We start from the raw sequence: 17,658 nt of genomic DNA, 5'->3' as shown, positions 1-17,658 counted from the left end.
CATTATACCCTCTACCCCTTCAGCACCCACTCACAAATCTCCCCTTGATTTTCTTCAAAAATGTCCAACATGTTTCTGTCTCAGACTCTTCTCCTGGAATTCTCTTTCAGATACCTACTGGTCCCCAATCCCTGCTGAAATGTCATCAGGAGCCCTTCCTTGACGGTGTCGTAGGAAACGATACCCTGCATCCTGTATTCCACAGCTCCTACTCTGCTTCATTTTTCTCCATAGTGTGTATCATCATCTGGCTTACTATTTATGTCTCCCTTGTTTACTCTCTACCCCCTCAGAATGTTTTCAAGGAACTGTGTTAGATCTGTTCACTATGGTATCTGCCCAACTAGAGTAGTACACAGAGCAGATACCACGAAACGTTTAGTGAAAGAGCAAATGGCAGAACGTTAATCTTCAGTATAAAGACAGTTAGACAACTTTTGTGAAGAACATTTACGTGTATGTAGCTTGCACTCTGGCCCAACAACAGTGGGATGAGTGATATTTACTTGATGAAGTATTCTGTTGGAGTTTTCTTTTTCCCACTCACTTCAAACCCTGTCATAGGGTAAAAGTGGGCATTTTCTGGCTTACGTCAAAAGTAAACTGCCAAAGTAGCCAACATGAGTGTTTCGGCAAGCAGATCGTAGTAGCAGAAGGAATTAAAAGTCAGTTTGTGCAAAATTTGTGTATGGAGGGGTGTGTGTGCGTTTGTGTGTGTTCAGTTTTAGGAATCAAACTAATTTTGAGAGAGAGAGAGAGAGAAAGCGCACGAGTGGGGGAGGGGCAGGGGACAAGGAGAGAGAGAATCTTAAGTGCACAAAGAGCTTCATCTTTGACCTGACCCGAGCTGAAATCAAGAGTCGGATGCTTAACCAACTGAGACACTGAAGGGACCCCAAACTTTTTGTTTAAGCAATCTACTTTGTACTTGAAAATGAGAAAGTCTTGTGTGAGAAAGGGTTTTCTGTCACTCAGAGAGTGTTTGAACTGGATAGCGGCTTTGAGTAGGACATTACTTAAATGCTTTAGCTAGCCATTGGGGGGGGGGAGGAAACGCCTAATGATCTTGCACTATAGAAAAAAAATACATGATAATAAAAATCTGAATTTCCTAGCAATAAATTCCCTGATACAAGGAACAATGCCAGGAAAAAGAATTGCGGTGATTGGTGCTGGGGTCAGTGGATTGGTCGCCATTAAGGTCTGTCTGGAGGAGGGATTGGAGCCCACCTGTTTTGAAGAAACCAGTGACATTGGAGCAGTGTGGAGATACCAGGTAAGTTCGAATAGACTGTTACCACGTGTGTGATGATATCTTTTCCAGGTCTGGGAAACAGGAATGCAAAGATATCAGCAGTAAACTATCCTCAACTACCAGCATAATCATTATTATTTTTATTAATGCCTGCCTACACCTGTGCATTGAATCCCAATCTTTCCTTCCCCCAAGGATGATACTCCAACAGTCCTTCCTCCTTACAGAGTCTAACTTCCTGAAGGAGAAGCTCTCTGGGTAGTCTGATGCCTACTGCATGTTTCCACCAGCATTACCTGATGAGCATACTAGCATTTTGAGAAAACTGCTCTCACTGCTGTTACTAATCAAAGTTGTCAAATCAGATGCACTTCCTGTGCTAAATTTTCTTGCTTTCTCAAGGGGATCTAAAAACGTCAAAAACCAACTCATTTAAAAAACTCTTTCAGTGTGTGTTTGAAACACTCTCACTGTGGATGACTGTGGTTCTATTCTCAATCCTTTGGTCTTTTACTTTTTACAAGTCCCTTAGGATTCTTCCTTAGCACCAGACATTGGCTTTCACCCACTACATATATGCTACTGCTTGATTTGTAGATTTTGATCTTCATCCTAATAATATATCTGTCTTATTAAGGGCAGCTAACACTAACTGTCCCACAGACAAACTCTGAAATCTCCAGAGCTTAGCAAAATAATGATTTCTGTCCTGTATCATAGTCAGATGTGACTAATCGGTCCCTCTCCAACTTAGAGTTATGCCCAAGGTAGAAATACAGCAGCTCTTCACTGCCTAGGTCTAGCCTACAAGTGGCTGCCTGCTTTTGATAACCTCTGGGATGTACCACCAACACCTAGTTGACTTTTTAGGTCTTCCTTCCTTCCTTCCTTCCTTTTTTTTTTTTTTTTTATTTATTTCTAGGAGAGAGAGAGAGAGACAGCGTGAGCAGGGGAGGGTCAGAGAGAGAGAGGGAGACACAGAATCTGAAACAGGCTCCAGGCTCTGAGCTGGCAGTCAGCACAGAGCCCGACGCGGGGCTCTAACCCACTAACCGTGAGATCACGACCTAAGCGAAAGTCGGACGCTCAACCGACTAAGCCACCCAGGCGCCCCTCTTTCTTTCTTTCTTTCTTTCTTTCTGACCATTCCCTTTATTACATCCCTTGTTTCAAGTATTGGGAAAGTTTCCATGTTCCTTTTATTCTTTGTTTTTAAGTTTATTTATTTTGAGAGAGACAGAGAGACAGAGTGAGCAGGGGAGGGGCAGAGAGAGAGAGAGAGAGAGAGAATCCCAAGCAGGCTCCATGCTGTCAGCACAGAGTCTGATGCAGGGCTCACACTCACGAGCCATGAGATCATGACCTGAGCAGAAACAGACAGTAGGACGCTTAACTGACTGAGCCCCCCAGGCGCCCCAGTTTCCCCGTTCCTGGCGGGGCCTTAACCAACACAGACAAGTCCCCAGGAAAGCTTCTGCAGCCTCCAGGCCTGATCTACAGCACCCTGTGCACACAGTCTATTAGCTCTATCACACTACGCACATTGGTTGATTTTCCGTGTAAGGATTTTAAGCATTTTTTTAAAGGCAATTTTCTTTTCTTTTCTTTTTTAATGCTTTATTTGTTTCTGAGAGAGAGAGACAGAGAGAGAAAGACTGTGTGCAGGGGAGGGTCAGAGAGAGAGGGAGACACACAATCTGAAACAGGCTCCAGGCTCTGAGCTGGCTGTCAGCACAGAGCCCGATGCGGGTCTCGAACCCACGAACCATGAGATCATGACCTGAGCGGAAGTCGACACTTAACCGACTGAGCCACCCAGGCGCTCTGGTTTTTAAGTGCATTTTATGTGCATTATTATTATTATTATAACCTTCTCCCCAATTGTGTTTTCTGTGTATATTAAAATGACTATATTTGGGGTGCCCGGGTGGCTTAGTCGGTTAAGCGTCCGACTTTCGCTTAGGTCATGATCTCGCAGTTCGTGGGTTCGAGCCCCGCGTCGGGCTCTGTGCTGACTGCCAGCTCAGAGCCTGGAGCCTGTTTCAGTCTGTGACTCCCTCTCTCTCTGACCCTCCCCTGCTCACGCTGTCTCTCTCTCTCTCTCCTAGAAATAAATAAAACATTAAAAAAAATTAAAATGACTATATTTTAAGATTATAATAAATTCTTCTAGGAGAAAACAACATATTTTAAGTGGTAGTGTATTTTTTTCTTAGCCTTAAATCACTTAAGTGTCTAGCCTTAGTTTAAAAAAAAAATCAGGAATGGCTGGTAACGCACATAACAGATATTATGTATTGTGTGTACAGACTTGTTATAACCTGAAAAATTAGCATGATATTATGCTTCGCAGGATTGAATTAGGCAATGTATATAAAAAAAACTCTTTAGAGGTGCCTGAGTGGTTCAGTTGGTTGGGTGTCCAACTTGGGCTCAGGTCATGACCTCACAGTTCATGAGTTTGAGCCCTGCATCAGCTGCTGACAGCTTGGACCCTGGAGCCTGCTTCAAATTCTGTCTCCCTCTCTCTCTTCCCCTCTCCAGCTTATTCTCTCTCTCTCTCCTCTCTCTCAAAAATGGATGAACATGAAAAAAAATTTTATAAACCGTAACATATCATAAAGTGCTAAAATACAATATACCTATCTGTGTGTACATAGATAAGTAGATAATAAATAGAGAGATTCTGAAAGATTGAGAGACTAAGACCAGAAGTGTATATATCAAAACATTTAAAGTGATCATCAAATTGACAAGGATGGAAAGAAAAGGGAATCTTCTTTTTTTATATTTTAAATGTTTTATTTATTTCTAGGAGAGAGAGAGAGACAGCATGAGCAGGGGAGGGTCAGAGAGAGAGGGAGTCACAGACTGAAACAGGCTCCAGGCTCTGAGCTGGCAGTCAGCACAGAGCCCTACGCGGGGCTCTAACCCACCAACCGCGAGATCATGACCTAAGCGAAAGTCGGACGCTTAACCGACTGAGCCACCCAGGCGCCCCAAAGAGAATCTTCTAAAATTGTTGATGGGATGTAAACTGGTGCAGCCACTCTAGAAAACAGTATGGAGATTTCTTAAAAAGTTAAAAATAAAACTACCCTATGATCCAGCAATTGCACTACTAAGTGTTTACCCAAAGGATACAAAAATATACATTTGAGGGAGTACATGGATCCCAATGTTATAGCACATTATCAACAATTGCCAAACTATGGAAAGAGGCCAAATGTCCATCATCTAATGAATCAATAAAGATATAACATATATATACAATGGAATATTACTCAGCCATCAAAAGAAATGAAATCTTGCCATTTGCAACAGTGTGGATGGAACCGGAGGGTATTCTGCAAGCGAAATAAATCAATCAGAGAAAGACAAATACCACATGATTTCACTCATATGTGGAATTTAAGAAACAAAACAAATGAACATATGAAAAGGGAGAAAAAAGAGACAGGGAGACAAGCCATAAGAGACTCTTAATGATAGAGAACAAATTGAGGGTTGATGGAGGGAGGTGGGGGGGGGGATGAGCTACATGAGTGATAGGCATTAAGGGGGTCACTTGTTGTGATGAGCACTGGGTGTTGTATGTAAGTGATAAGTCACGAAATTCTACTCCTGAAACCAATATCACACTACATGTTAACTAACTAGAATTTAAATAAATTTTTGAAAAAAAGAAAATGATCATCAAGAATGATATTTGTCTGTGATTTTTTATAAAATTGTAATAAACATTGGCTGCTTTTGTAATTAGAAAAAAAAATCATCAATTTAAAAAAAGGAGGGCAAAAAAGAAGGCCAAAAGTAGTAATACTCTATTCTTTTCTATCTGTCACTGCAAATAGCGTCAGCTTCTTGAACACCCTCTGACCAGGACTCCGACCCCACTGAGTTCAGTGGGCAGAGAGACAGCCCCAACTTCCTCTACTTATTTTCACTCTCTGATATTCTACATACATTTTTCTTTTCATGTTATTTCCATCTTTTCATATTCTCCTTTTTGTTCTTCAACAAAATTATTTGTTATTTTTTTAACTTTTTTTTTTTTAATGCTTATTATTTTTGAGAGAAAGAGAGCAAGTAGGAGAGGGACAGAGAGAGAGAGGGAGAAAGAGGATCGGAAGCAGGCTCCAAACTCTGAGCTGTCAGCACAGAGCCTGACGCAGGGCTCGAACTCACGGACTGTGAGATCGTGACCTGAGCTGAAGTCAGCCGCTTAACTGACTGAGCCACCCAGGTGTCCCAGTTATCTGCTATTTTAAACTAAGACAAGGTATCTCATCTCTTCATGAAGGTAATTGAAAAGCAACTTTACTTTCTTTGAAGAAATTCATCCCAGGAGTGTCATAATATGACAAATAAAGATATAGATGTTTTTTTCTCTGTTACTCTTGTATTCTAAAAAAAAGGAAGTATTCTCCTTCTCCTGGCAGGAGGAGACTAAGGGTGGCAAAGCAAGTATCTACAAATCTGCCACCACCAACACTTCAAAGGAGATGACAACCTACAGCAATTACCCTTTCCCCGATCACTTCCCCAACTACTTGCACAATTCCAGAATCATGGAGTACCTCAGGATGTACGCACAACACTTTGACCTAATGAAGTATATCTGGTTTCTGGTAAGTGGAGCAGGGAACACTCAGCATGTGCAGAACCTTCTGGGCAGAGTCCAGAACCAGGCTAAGTGAGGGGCAGCAAGGCACAGCCATTCAAACTTGGAGGTTAGCAATACATGCCTCTCTGGTGAAGTCAGTAGGAACTTCCATCCTCACTTCCTTCAGGAAATAGTATGATGGGTTGGCTGAAAATGCCAGATGTTGGTGTTGGCTCACCATCAGCCACATTTAGGACCACAGCTGGGGACATGCTGGCTTACATCTCTACTTAAAAAGGTCTTGGTAGGAAAACCAACTATAAAGAAACTCTTTCAGAAAACCCCAAGGGAGAGTAGCTATAACCAACCTTACTCATTGAGGCCAAAAGTTCTGGAACAGGAGGCAACCAGGAAGAGAGGCCAGAAATCCAAGTTTGTCTCATTCCCAGTCGAAGGTGCACAGCGTGAGGAAGCGCTCTGACTTCTCTTCCACGGGACAGTGGGACGTCCTGGTTGAGACCACAGGGAAGCAGGAATCCTACGTCTTTGATGCGATTATGGTGTGTAGTCGCCTTTACACCGACACCATCCTGCCACTCCAGAATTTTCCAGGTATGTCATATAGAGCGTAAGGCACTGGCGATGTGGGGTTTTATCATTGTTGCTGCTGTTATTCTTGAAGAAAGTTCATAACTCAGAACGCCACCCTATTTTCAAAATAAATATTATTTTTTCTGATTATAAAGTAATGTAGGCTCTTACAGGGTCCATTCAAATAATATTATAAAATCAAAAATTAAAATTACTAATACTTTATCACCACTAGTTCTGGGCTATTCAGAGAAGAGTGTTACATTTTTCCACAACTGGAAAGCAAAATGTGGGAATTGTGTGTTGGTAATAGTTGGGAGTAAATATGGGGATCCTGGCTGGCTCACTTGGAAGAGCATGTGATTCTTGATCTCAGGGTCATGAGTTCGAGCTCCATGTTGGGTATAGAGATTAGTTAAATGAATAAAAACCTTAAAAAAATAGTTTGGAATAAATAGAAGGATCAAAGCTACAGAAAATATATTAAGATTTAGCTATATATATATATATATATGTATATATGTGTATGTATATATAAAGATTTAGCTTTATATGTATATAAAGCTATATATATTAAATTTATTGTCAAGTTAGATAGGCTATAGTGTACTCCTGGTTTGGTGGGTAGATTCCCATAATTCATTGCTTATATATAACACCCAGTGCTTTATTCCTGAATGTGTATGTAGGTACATAGCATGATGAATATAAATAGCCGTGTACACATCTTAGAAGCTGCTGTAATGCTATGCTTAAGAAGCTCAAGCACCTTACGTATAAGGAATGGTGCAGGAATGGCTTACCTGCAAGGAGCCTCCCTGTTTATCTCTAGGAGCAGGATGCATACTCAATCTTTTCAAACGGGGCTGAACCTGAGACTCCTTTGGGGTTCTCAGACGATTCTAGGTGCCCCCACTTTCATTATTGTATGTGTCTGTTTCCCAGTATATGAGAAGATAGAGAAGGTTTAAATGAGTCAAAAGAAATCTATTGACTAGTTGATTAGAAATTTAAATATTCCTGTATTCATCCATTCAACAGTCATTCAAGAAATATCTATTGGGCACCAATAGATCCAGAGGTTCAGCAGAGAACGAAACAGGCAAAACCTCTGCCCCCAAGGAGCATGCTTACAGCAGATAGACACAGACAAAAATGGTATAAATATGGGGAGGCAATAACTGTGGGAAAGGGGAGCGGTTTGGGGGTGGGAGTTTCAATGTAAGGTTAGATGGAATGGCCAGGTAAGGTTTCCAGGAGAAAGGGATATTTGAGCAAATGCCCAGAGGAATTGAGGAGGTGATGCAGATATCTAGAGAAAGTGCCCCTGCAGGAAGAAGACCAGGTGCAAAGGCCTTGAGGGGGGGTGTGCCTCTCAGCTCCAGTGTGCTGGGAGGAGCAGATGGAGTGGGCAGGAGATGATGGAGAGTGAAGCGTGGACCATTGTTTGCACTCCGGCTTTGACTTTGAGTGAGGTAAGAGCTGTTAGGAGGGTTTGAGCACAGGAAGGACACACTCTCCTCTCTTTAGAGAATGCACTCAGAATATTCTGGGAAGGAGGTAGGAGAGATGGAAAGGGAGAGAGTAGGGACGAAGCTCTTGTACTAATTTAGGTGAGAAATAATGGTAGTTTGGACCAGGTGGGTGGCAGTGGAGATATTAAAAAGTGCTTGGGTCTTGAATATAGTTTCAACATAGAGATGATAGAATTTGCTGATGGGCCAGAACTGAGATGTGGTAGAGAGATATCAAGGGTACCTCTCATGTTGTTGGTCTGAGCAATTGAGTTGCCATTTCCTGAGACAGGGGAGAATGCGGGAGATGCTGATTCTGCCTGCGTGGGGAAGAAAGATGGAAGAGACCACAAAGCAACAAGGCTGAGAAGATGTTCATTGAAAATGGGAGAGCATGGGCTGGGATTGAAGATAGTTAAAGAAGAGTATTGAACCGATTTCTCAAGTACTTACTATTTAGGAACATTTTAACAGATCTGATACCATTCCTATGAGCTAAGTGAAACCATACACATTACAAACGTCACTAGGAGCAAAAACAAAAAACAAAAACACTGAGCTTCATGCCTATGTTTGTCTGACCTCAAAACCCCCCTGCAGTTTGGCCCACAGAGCAAAGGATTCATTTTAGAGTTGAAGAGATATATTTTCTCCTGGGGAAAGGAGACAGAAAAAGGATGGATGAAAACACAGTAACTTTTAGGTGTTGAGAAACTCACTTAACTCCTTTGTTGTTACATAAAAATGAGAAGAAAGGTGATCTTCAGGAATGAGATGACTTGCAGTGGCTCCACAGGGAGGGGGAATAACTGATGAGAAATTTTATGGACTACAGAACTTGGAAAGACAGAGTTTAGGAACACTTAGATCCATGCCAGGATTTCACAAAGTGAGGATTGAAGAACTGCTTCCAAAGGAAAGCTTAGATCTTGGATCAGGCTCTGTAGGGAGAAAGGAACAGGGCAAGGGCTGACCCACAGTAAGGACTGACTAGGGCTGTCCAGCATCACAAGAGGAGCAAATGAAGCCCATACATGCAGCCCTCAGTGTTCTTTAAAAGATGAAGTGCTGTGAAATCATCCAGCTTTTATGGCTTTGCCATATGAGGTTTCTACTTAAGTCAGAGGAAATTTTTAGGCAAAAATATGAAGTTCCTACATTAGTTTAGCTTCAGGTCCTATAGGTAATGTTGGCGTGTTTGTCCCCAGTAGGAAAGCAGAGTGAGTAGTGCTGGCAGGAAGGGTGTCCCGGGCCCAGCATGAGATGGAAACATCTAGACAGGGGTGAAACTTGGGATGGGAAAGCAAGGCAGGAAAGTGGTCCAAAACAGTAATTGTAAATAACAAGGATGAAGGAAAAGGAAGGTGCATTACTTAAATAGGAGCCAGCTACTTTTGAAGGCTTGGCAAGGAATAGGTAAGTAAAAAGAAGGCAGAAATCAGATGTCTGAGTTATTTAGAAACCTGGTAATGTGTTTAAGCATGGGATGTATGATCTAGAACAAAAATGTTTGACGATTTATTCTGATGACGTTGGGCAGACAGTCCACAGGCCAGCCTCAGTAAAACAGCAAGTAAGAGGTTTAAATAGGATGGTCTTTGAATCCAATAAAAGCTTTAAAAAATAACATGGGGGCGCCTAGGTGGCTCAGTCGGTAGAGTGTCTGACTTTTGATTTTGTCTCAGGTCGTGATCTCAAGATTCATGGGAGCAAGGCCTGCATCAAACTCTGTGTTATAAGTATGGAGCCTACTTGGGATTCTCTCCCTCCCCCTCTCCGCCCTTTTCCCTCCCTCTTTTCTTCAAACAAACAAACAAAAGTAAAATAATCACCAATGCTTGAGTAATTCTATTCTTGCCCACAGGAATCAAGAGATTCAAAGGTCAATATATCCACAGCTGTGAATACAAGAGTCCAGAGAAATTTCAGGGGAAGAAAATCATCGTGGTCGGCATTGGAAATTCTGGAGCTGATTTGGCAATTGAGCTCAGTCATGTAGCTTCACAGGTTTGGTTCCTAAAATTCTCTTTTTTGAGATGCAGTGCCCTCTGAGATGTTGGCATTGCATGAAGTGTGTGTCGTACGTACCCACACACTGCTTCAATCCTGATTGTTAATTACCTTTTCACACGTGTTTTCTTGGAAGACATCTTGATAATACCTTTAAAAAATGAGAATGAAATAAAAACAGATATTTCAAACTTTAGTGACTGCCATATTATTTTCACCCGAGAGTGTTGGCTTCATTGGTGCAGCCAAGAGTTTAAAAAAAATGAACCATATCAGAAAGTCACTTTAAATCCCTTTATTTTTCACTGATATGACACTTGATACATCTCCCGACTCTGATTCCTTCCATACTTGGTTTTCTTGGGATACATATTAACCAGGTACATATTCCAAATTCTATAATATCAAAATTATCAGATGGATGGGATCTTACATGTCAATCTGTTGATCTCTAGTCTTCTTATATCATTGTGTTTGTCCAGAATTTGCAATGTAAGAGATGGCAGGCATCAAACACTATTTTGGAGGAAGAGCAAGAGGGTTAGTGAGACCCAAAGGAAAGCTGAGGGAGATTTCTGGAACTATGAGCCACAAGTCAAATGTGTCTGTTTGTATGGGTGTTTGTGATGATATCTGTCTATCTGTCTTTGAGAACAGATGCACTCTAAGCTAACGGGGCAAGAGAGTTCTTATTCATTTCTCATGAGCCAAATGAGAGATATCTTAAAAACTGAGAAAGGAAAGTGCCTCTTACACTGTGAGGCATCTATTTTTTCATTTATTTGCATTCTTTCCCAGGTGTATCTCAGCACAAGGAGGGGTGCGTGGATTTGGAACCGGGTCTGGGATAATGGGATGCCCATGGACACTGTTCTCTTCACTCGTTTTAAGACCATCCTCAATAAATTTTACCCTACATTCTTCATCAACAGATGGACAGAGAATAAGTTAAATGCTCAATTTAATCATGACGTTTATGGCTTGCTACCTAAACATAGGTATGTTCTAGGTTTCTTAGGTTCTAGGTTTTAAAGTAATTTTCCTGTCTTTTACCCTGGGGTAGTTAAGTATTTCCTTCCTTCCTTCCTTCCTTCCTTCCTTCCTTCCTTCCTTCCTTCCTTCCTTCCTTCCTTCTCTTTCTTTCTTTCTTTCTTTCTTTCTTTCTTTCTTTCTTTCTTTCTTTCTTTCTTTCTTTCCGTTGGTAAAATGCAATTCCTATTTCCTATCTGTTATGAGGTATGAATGTGCAAGCACAAAAAAAATTGATTATGTGTACAGTGTAGATAAATTTAATAAATATTTCTGAGCTTCTACTATGGTCAGGAAGGTTTCTAGAATGAGGAGTAGAATAAGGAAAGGTTAAGGGGAGTCCTAGTTCTTGCTGGACCTCCTTTCTAGTAGAGGAGAAACCAACTAGGGGATAATGCAGTGACATGGAGCAATATGTGCTATAATGAACAGTAAGCAGAGTTGGGAGGAGGAATCTTTCTTTGGATGGGGTGGTTCCGGAATAAGTGTGTGATGAGAGAGCATTTGAATGGGGACCTGAAGGAAGTGAGGAGGCAAGCACTGAAAGAATGCCTAAGATAAGAATATCATTCCAGGCAGAAGAAACACAACTCCAAAGGCTGGAATGAGCAAGGAACCCAGTGTATAGACTGCTGGGGGAGGGGAAGTGGTAAGAAATAAGTTCACAGATGTAGGCAGGAGCCAGATCACAGAGGGATTTTTAGGGCTAGGGCATGGTCATAGCTTTTAATTTCATTTTTAGTGAAACAGAAACTCATCAAGATATAATTCTACACTTTAGGGGCGCCTGGGTGGCTTAGTCGGTTAAGCTTCCGACTTTCGCTTAGGTCATGATCTCGCTGTTTGTGGGTTCGAGCCCCGCGTCGGGCTCTGTGCTGACTGCCAGCTCAGAGCCTGGAGCCTGTTTCAGTCTGTGACTCCCTCTCTCTCTGACCCTCCCCTGCTCACTCTCTCTCTCTCTCTCCTAGAAATAAATAAATTTAAAAAAATTTAAAAAAAAGATATAATTCTACACTTTAAAAGGATCATTGAGGTTACTAAGTGGAGGGGAAATTATAGGGGGTTAGGGGTGGAAGCAGGGAGACTACTAAGTATTAAATTATCTCAGTGAAGTTTATAAAAATGGTATGTACGTTCTCAAAATAAATGGAAATCACAATATGCTCTACTTTTCCTATTCTAAGATGAACACTTTCACCAATTGCTTTTAAAAATCTCTCCCCAGGGGCGCCTGGGTGGCTTAGTCGGTTAAGCGTCCGACTTTCGCTTAGGTCATGATCTCGCGGTTTGTGGGTTCGAGCCCCGCTTCGGGCTTTGTGCTGACTGCCAGCTTAGAGCCTGGAGCCTATTTCAGAGTCTGTGACTCCCTCTCTCTCTGACCCTCCCCTGCTCACGCTGTCTCTCTCTCTCTCCTGGAAATAAAAAATTTAAAAATTTAAAAAATTTAAAAAATAAAAATCTCTCCCCCAAAAAATTGTTTTCAAGAAATTAGACATCAATATTATCACTGGTATAAGCTTATATACCACATTCCAAAATCTTCTCTTTGTATATAATAAGTATTAAATAAATGTTACTGGTATTCTAATAAGTAAAGAATGCTTATTCAGTAAACTATTCAGAAAAAGTATTGAGTTAAAGAAATCTTTCATAAAACAAAAATTTTTTTTTCTTTAGCTCAACTAAAAAATATTAGAAATATTTTTGAGCTCAACTCCTATCCAAAAAGACATGTTAATTTTCCTGCATTTCAATTTTCATTCTTCAGATTTCTCAGCCATCAAGCAACTTTTGATGATGATCTACCCAATCATATAATATCTGGAAGAATTCTGATAAAACCAAATGTTAGAGAGTTCACGGAGATGTCAGCCATCTTCGAAGATGGCACAGAAGAGGAGCTTGATGTTGTTATTTTTGCCACAGGATATACTTTCTCTTTTCCCTTTTTAGAAAAGAATGCAACAGTTCTGGACAGCCAGCACTCCATGTTTAAATTCGTCTTCCCTCCTCAACTAGAGAAACCAACACTAGCTTTCATAGGCTTCCTCAGGCCAGTGGGGGCCACCATTCCCACATCAGAACTCCAGAGCCGATGGGCCGTGCATGTATTTAAGGGTATGTGCTGACTTTATGCATATTTAGAAAAGGTGGCCACCCAAAGAGGTCATTTCAGAGGTATTGAAAAGGTCTTCTGCTGCAAAACATATGTGAAGTTCACCTTTACAGTACCCGAAATTGTGCCACTTGATATTTGGTACGTTAGTGTTTGATAACTATTTAACCTTTAGGATTCCTGTAGGAAAATGAAGATTAAAAAACTACTTTAAGTTATCATCAAGTGACAACTTTTTGGCAAGTAATTCTTCAGAGTATGTTAGGACAGTGCATAGTAGAGGAAGTGATGGAAGTAGAAGAAAGATCTCAACCTAAAGTATAGATGGGAAATAATAGCTATCCCACTTCTCGATTGTTGCTAGAATCATTCTGTAATGAGCCTAAATTAAAGGGAGCATATTTCCCCCTCTGAGTTCAAAATAAAAAGAGGACAGGTAGAGTCACAGAATTATGAACGGTAAATTATGTGAGTTATGTGAACTATGGCAGGATCACCAAGTAACTGGGGTAACACTACAGCACAATTAAAAGGGCTCTGTACAGAGACAAATCTGGGATTAAAATCCAGCTCCTCCAGCAGTGCTTGGGTGGCTCAGTCAGCTAAGCATCTGACTCCAGCTCAGGTCATTATCTCATGGTTTGTGGGTTTGAGCCCTGTGTTGGACTCCATGCTCTGAGCCTGCTTGGGATTCTCTCTTTCCCTCTTTCTCTGCCCCTCCCTCACTGTGCTTTCTCTCTCTCTCAAAATGAATGAATAAACTTAAAAAAATTTTTTAAAAGAAAGAAAGAAGGGGCTCCTGGGTGGCTTAGTCGGTTAAGCGTCCGACTTTCGCTTAGGTCATGATCTCGCGGTTCGTGGATTCGAGCCCCGCGTTGGGCTCTGTGCTGACTGCTAGCTCAGAGCCTGGAGCCTATTTCAAAGTCTGTGTCTCCCTCTCTCTCTGACCCTCCCCTGCTCACGCTGTCTCTCTCTCTCTCTCCTAGAAATAAATAAAAATATAAAAAAGAAAGAAAGAAAGAAAGAAAGAAAGAAAGAAAGAAAGAAAGAAAACCAGCTCCTCCAAATACTGTCTCCATAATCCTGAAATGTTTCTTGACCTCCACAATTCCCTTATTTATAAATGGAAATATTTACATGTACTTGGCAGGATGGTAAAAGTTAACAATTAAGCATTCTGACTTTTATAGACATTCAGTAAATACTGACCAAATGAATGAAGATTAGCCATGCTATTGTAATTCTTAATTATTATTCTTTATTATTATTCATTATTTCATTAATTATATCATTCGTCATATCATTAATTCTATAGTTGAGAATTAATTGATGAAGACGAATATACTACCTACCTTTTGTCAATCACATCGTAATAATTCTGCTCGTTTGCTTGTTCCTCCTTAAAAAAGTTCCCCATATTTTCCCGGAACATTCTGTGTTTCTCGAAATATAGAATGTCACTCATCAAAGAAATGAAAGAGAATTATAGGAAGGTGTCTTCCATGAGTTAAGATGGAAAATTAAGGGGCGCCTGGGTGGCTCAGTTGGTTGAGCATCCAACTTCGGCTCAGGTCATGATCTCACAGTTTTTGAGTTCAAGCTCCACGCCGGGCTCTGTGCCTGCTTCAGAGTCTGTGTCTCCCCCTTTCTCTGTTCCTCCCCTGCTCATGCTCTGTCTCTCTCAAAAATAAATAAACATTAAAAAAAAAATTTAAAGATGGAAATTTAAGAATAAACCTCTGTCCAATGAAAACAATTAAGAGACATTGAGTCACTATTTATTAGTAAATACAATATGTATTTGTAAACAAATTCGTAACATAAATGAACAGGTATAACTCTATTTAAAGGACTGCCTGAGTAGCTTAGTATGTTAAGGATCTGTCTCTTGATCTGGGCTCAGGTCATGATCTCACAGTTCATAGAATCAAGCCCTGTGACAGGCTCCACTCTGAAAGAGCAGAGCCTGCTTAGGATTCTCTCTCCCTCTCTCTTTGCTCCTTCCCCACTCATGCCTATGCATCTGCATGCTCTCTCTCTGTCTCTCAGAAATTAAGTAAATAAACATGTTAAATATATATATATAAAGGACAGCCAGAGTGAACCACACACACGCTACTTTGTGTTTTGTCGTTTGGGTGCGACTCCCTTCATTCCATCCTTCTTCGTGGGCTTTGAGGTCTGCTAGTCAAGAAGTGAACTCATTAGAGGACATGTCTTTGCATCTGTAAGGCACTTGCATTGGATAAAGCAGTGAGGTCATTCAAGAGGACCTCCCGGACCCATCTGCCCCCATCTTGTGCAACCTCACTCATGATGTTCTCTATCAAACTGACTCTCAAGGTATTCGCTTCTGTTGGAATCTCATCTTCTTTCTTTCCTAGGATTGAACAAATTACCTTCTGTGAGTGGCATGATGGCAGACATAAGACAAAAGAGAAAAAAATGTGAAAAAAAGTAAGAAACTTGCTTCTTAGTAAAAGTCAATTGGAAGTGTTTTGGTGAAACTGTTTGCCTATCAATGATTCTTTATATTTTTCTCATCATAGAATCTGAGTCTCTTTGCCTCGATGAGTTCTCAAATTGTCAACTTCTTCATTTCTTCCTAATCGAGCATAATATAAATGTATGAAATATTTATGGGAAGAATGGATACAGAATAGTCTAACATGGAAACCTTAGAATTTTGTTTAAAATTCATGTAACACTAGATAAATACAATTATAAATTTATGTCATATGATAGCCTTAGAGCTGCGAAGTGTAGAAAAACGTAAAATGAAATGCAAGGTTGTTTTACTCCCTTAAAGAGTTGGAAAGATAAATCAATGTGAGAAATGAGTTGGCAAATCATTACAGAATCTAATTAAAATACTGACGTGAAGTCAGAGGCTTGTGGGTTGTATGAAATCTTCTTAATAGAAAATCATTCTCAACCACTGGGGTGGGAAATGTAAGGTATTTTTATGCAACAAATACCTGTTGAGAATCTATAGTGTGAATGTCACAGCCTGTCTCTAAAATCAGAGGGTTTATCCTAAGAAGAGTCAGTTATCCTGTAACTGATTTAAGAAGGTCGGCCAGGAATTACATTTTAGTGATACTTAAAATCAAATGAACATCACACACACCTAAATAACTGGACTGTACAATTTCATATTCCCCACCACTTTACCAAAATGAGATTATACCCTGAATGAGAATCCAATGCATGGCCAAAGTGCAGGATTTAAGAAAAGAATCCCACTAGTGCACCTGGGTGGCTCAGTTGGTTAAGTGTCCAACTACTGCTCAGGTCATGATCTTGCGGTTCATGCGTTCAAGCCTTTCATTGGGCTCTGCGCTGACAGCTCAGAGCCTGGAGCCTGCTTCAGATTCTGTGTCTCCCTCTCTCTCTGCCCTTCCCCTGCTCGTGTTCTGTCTCTCTCTATCTCTCAAGAATAAATAACCATTTTTAAAAAAATTTTAAAAGGAAAGAATACCATTAATATGAAAAAAGTCTTCTGAAACCCATCTATTACCATTCAAGATCCTGGGAAGGATTTGAGAGTGAAAAATACAGTGTGTGAATATTTTGATAGAAACCACTGAGAGGAGCACCTGGGTGGCTCAGTCAATTATGTGACTGACTCTTGATTTAGGTTCAGGTCATGATCTTGTGTTTCATGGAATAGAGCCCCATGTCAGGCTCTGTGCTGGCACTGCTGAGCCCACTCAGGATTCTCTCTCTCTCTCTCTCTCTGCCCCTCCCTCCCACTTGTGCACTCTCTCTCTCTCTCTCATAAATAAATAAATAAACATGAAAAAGTTTTTAAAAAGGAACCACTGAGAAATTATCCATAGCCATTGATTCTTGCCCCCATGGGCTATTTCCCTCATACAAAGTCCACATTGGAAGGAAGGAAGTTGTCATCTGACTTGAGGTTTCTGATTGTGGGTTTTTTTTTCCCCTTCTGCTTTCAGATACCTAAATAATCATCGGGACACATGCAGAGTGGACTTTGTGGATTACATGAATGAAATTGCTGCTGAAATAGGTGTGAAACCCAACCTGCCCTCACTCTTCCTACGGGACCCAAAGCTGGCTATGGAAATTTTCTTTGGACCATGCATGCCTTACCAGTACCGCCTGCAGGGGCCAGGGAAATGGGCTGGGGCCCGGAGAGCCATCCTGACCCAGAGAGCACGGATCATCAAGCCTCTGAGGACTCGAACCCTCACCCACGACCAGCCTCCACACTCTGTGCCATTTTGGCTCAAAAGTGCCTTTGCAGCTCTTCTCCTCTTTGTTCTCACCCTAGTCATGATGAGAGGATAATCCTATGATTGTTAGCATATTAGAAGCTAACAGTGACACACACTAATTAAGGAGATTGCACATGTTCAAGTGTTAATCCCTCAATTCAGACTAGATCAGTGCAATAAATATTCCAAAATCTCTCAGGCGTGAGTATTTTGGCAAAATTGGAGATGTCTTCAACAGAGAGTTCAGATGAAGTGGGTTGGTTGAAACTTTGCTTTGGAAGGGAAAAGTTAAT

General features: G+C 40.9%; 1 protein-coding gene across 1 annotated transcript; it reads left to right on the top strand.

The window, feature by feature from the left end:
• Positions 1 to 1,141: 1,141 nt before the first annotated feature.
• LOC120223995 (flavin-containing monooxygenase 5-like) lies at positions 1,142 to 17,438 on the top strand. Its single transcript, XM_039222226.1, has 8 exons — positions 1,142 to 1,276; positions 5,698 to 5,886; positions 6,311 to 6,473; positions 9,831 to 9,973; positions 10,775 to 10,974; positions 12,774 to 13,123; positions 15,506 to 15,578; positions 17,084 to 17,438. Exons 1-8 carry the CDS (start codon positions 1,142 to 1,144, stop codon positions 17,436 to 17,438), a joined length of 1,608 nt encoding a protein of 535 aa, XP_039078157.1.
• The last annotated feature ends 220 nt before the right edge of the window (positions 17,439 to 17,658 follow it).

This window comes from Hyaena hyaena, unplaced genomic scaffold, assembly GCF_003009895.1.
Source record: "Hyaena hyaena isolate Hyena2069 unplaced genomic scaffold, ASM300989v1 scaffold_1086, whole genome shotgun sequence".
In the NCBI taxonomy this organism is placed as follows: domain Eukaryota; kingdom Metazoa; phylum Chordata; class Mammalia; order Carnivora; family Hyaenidae; genus Hyaena; species Hyaena hyaena.
Note: the sequence above shows the minus strand (reverse complement) of the source record. Positions and strands in the feature narration are given on the sequence as shown.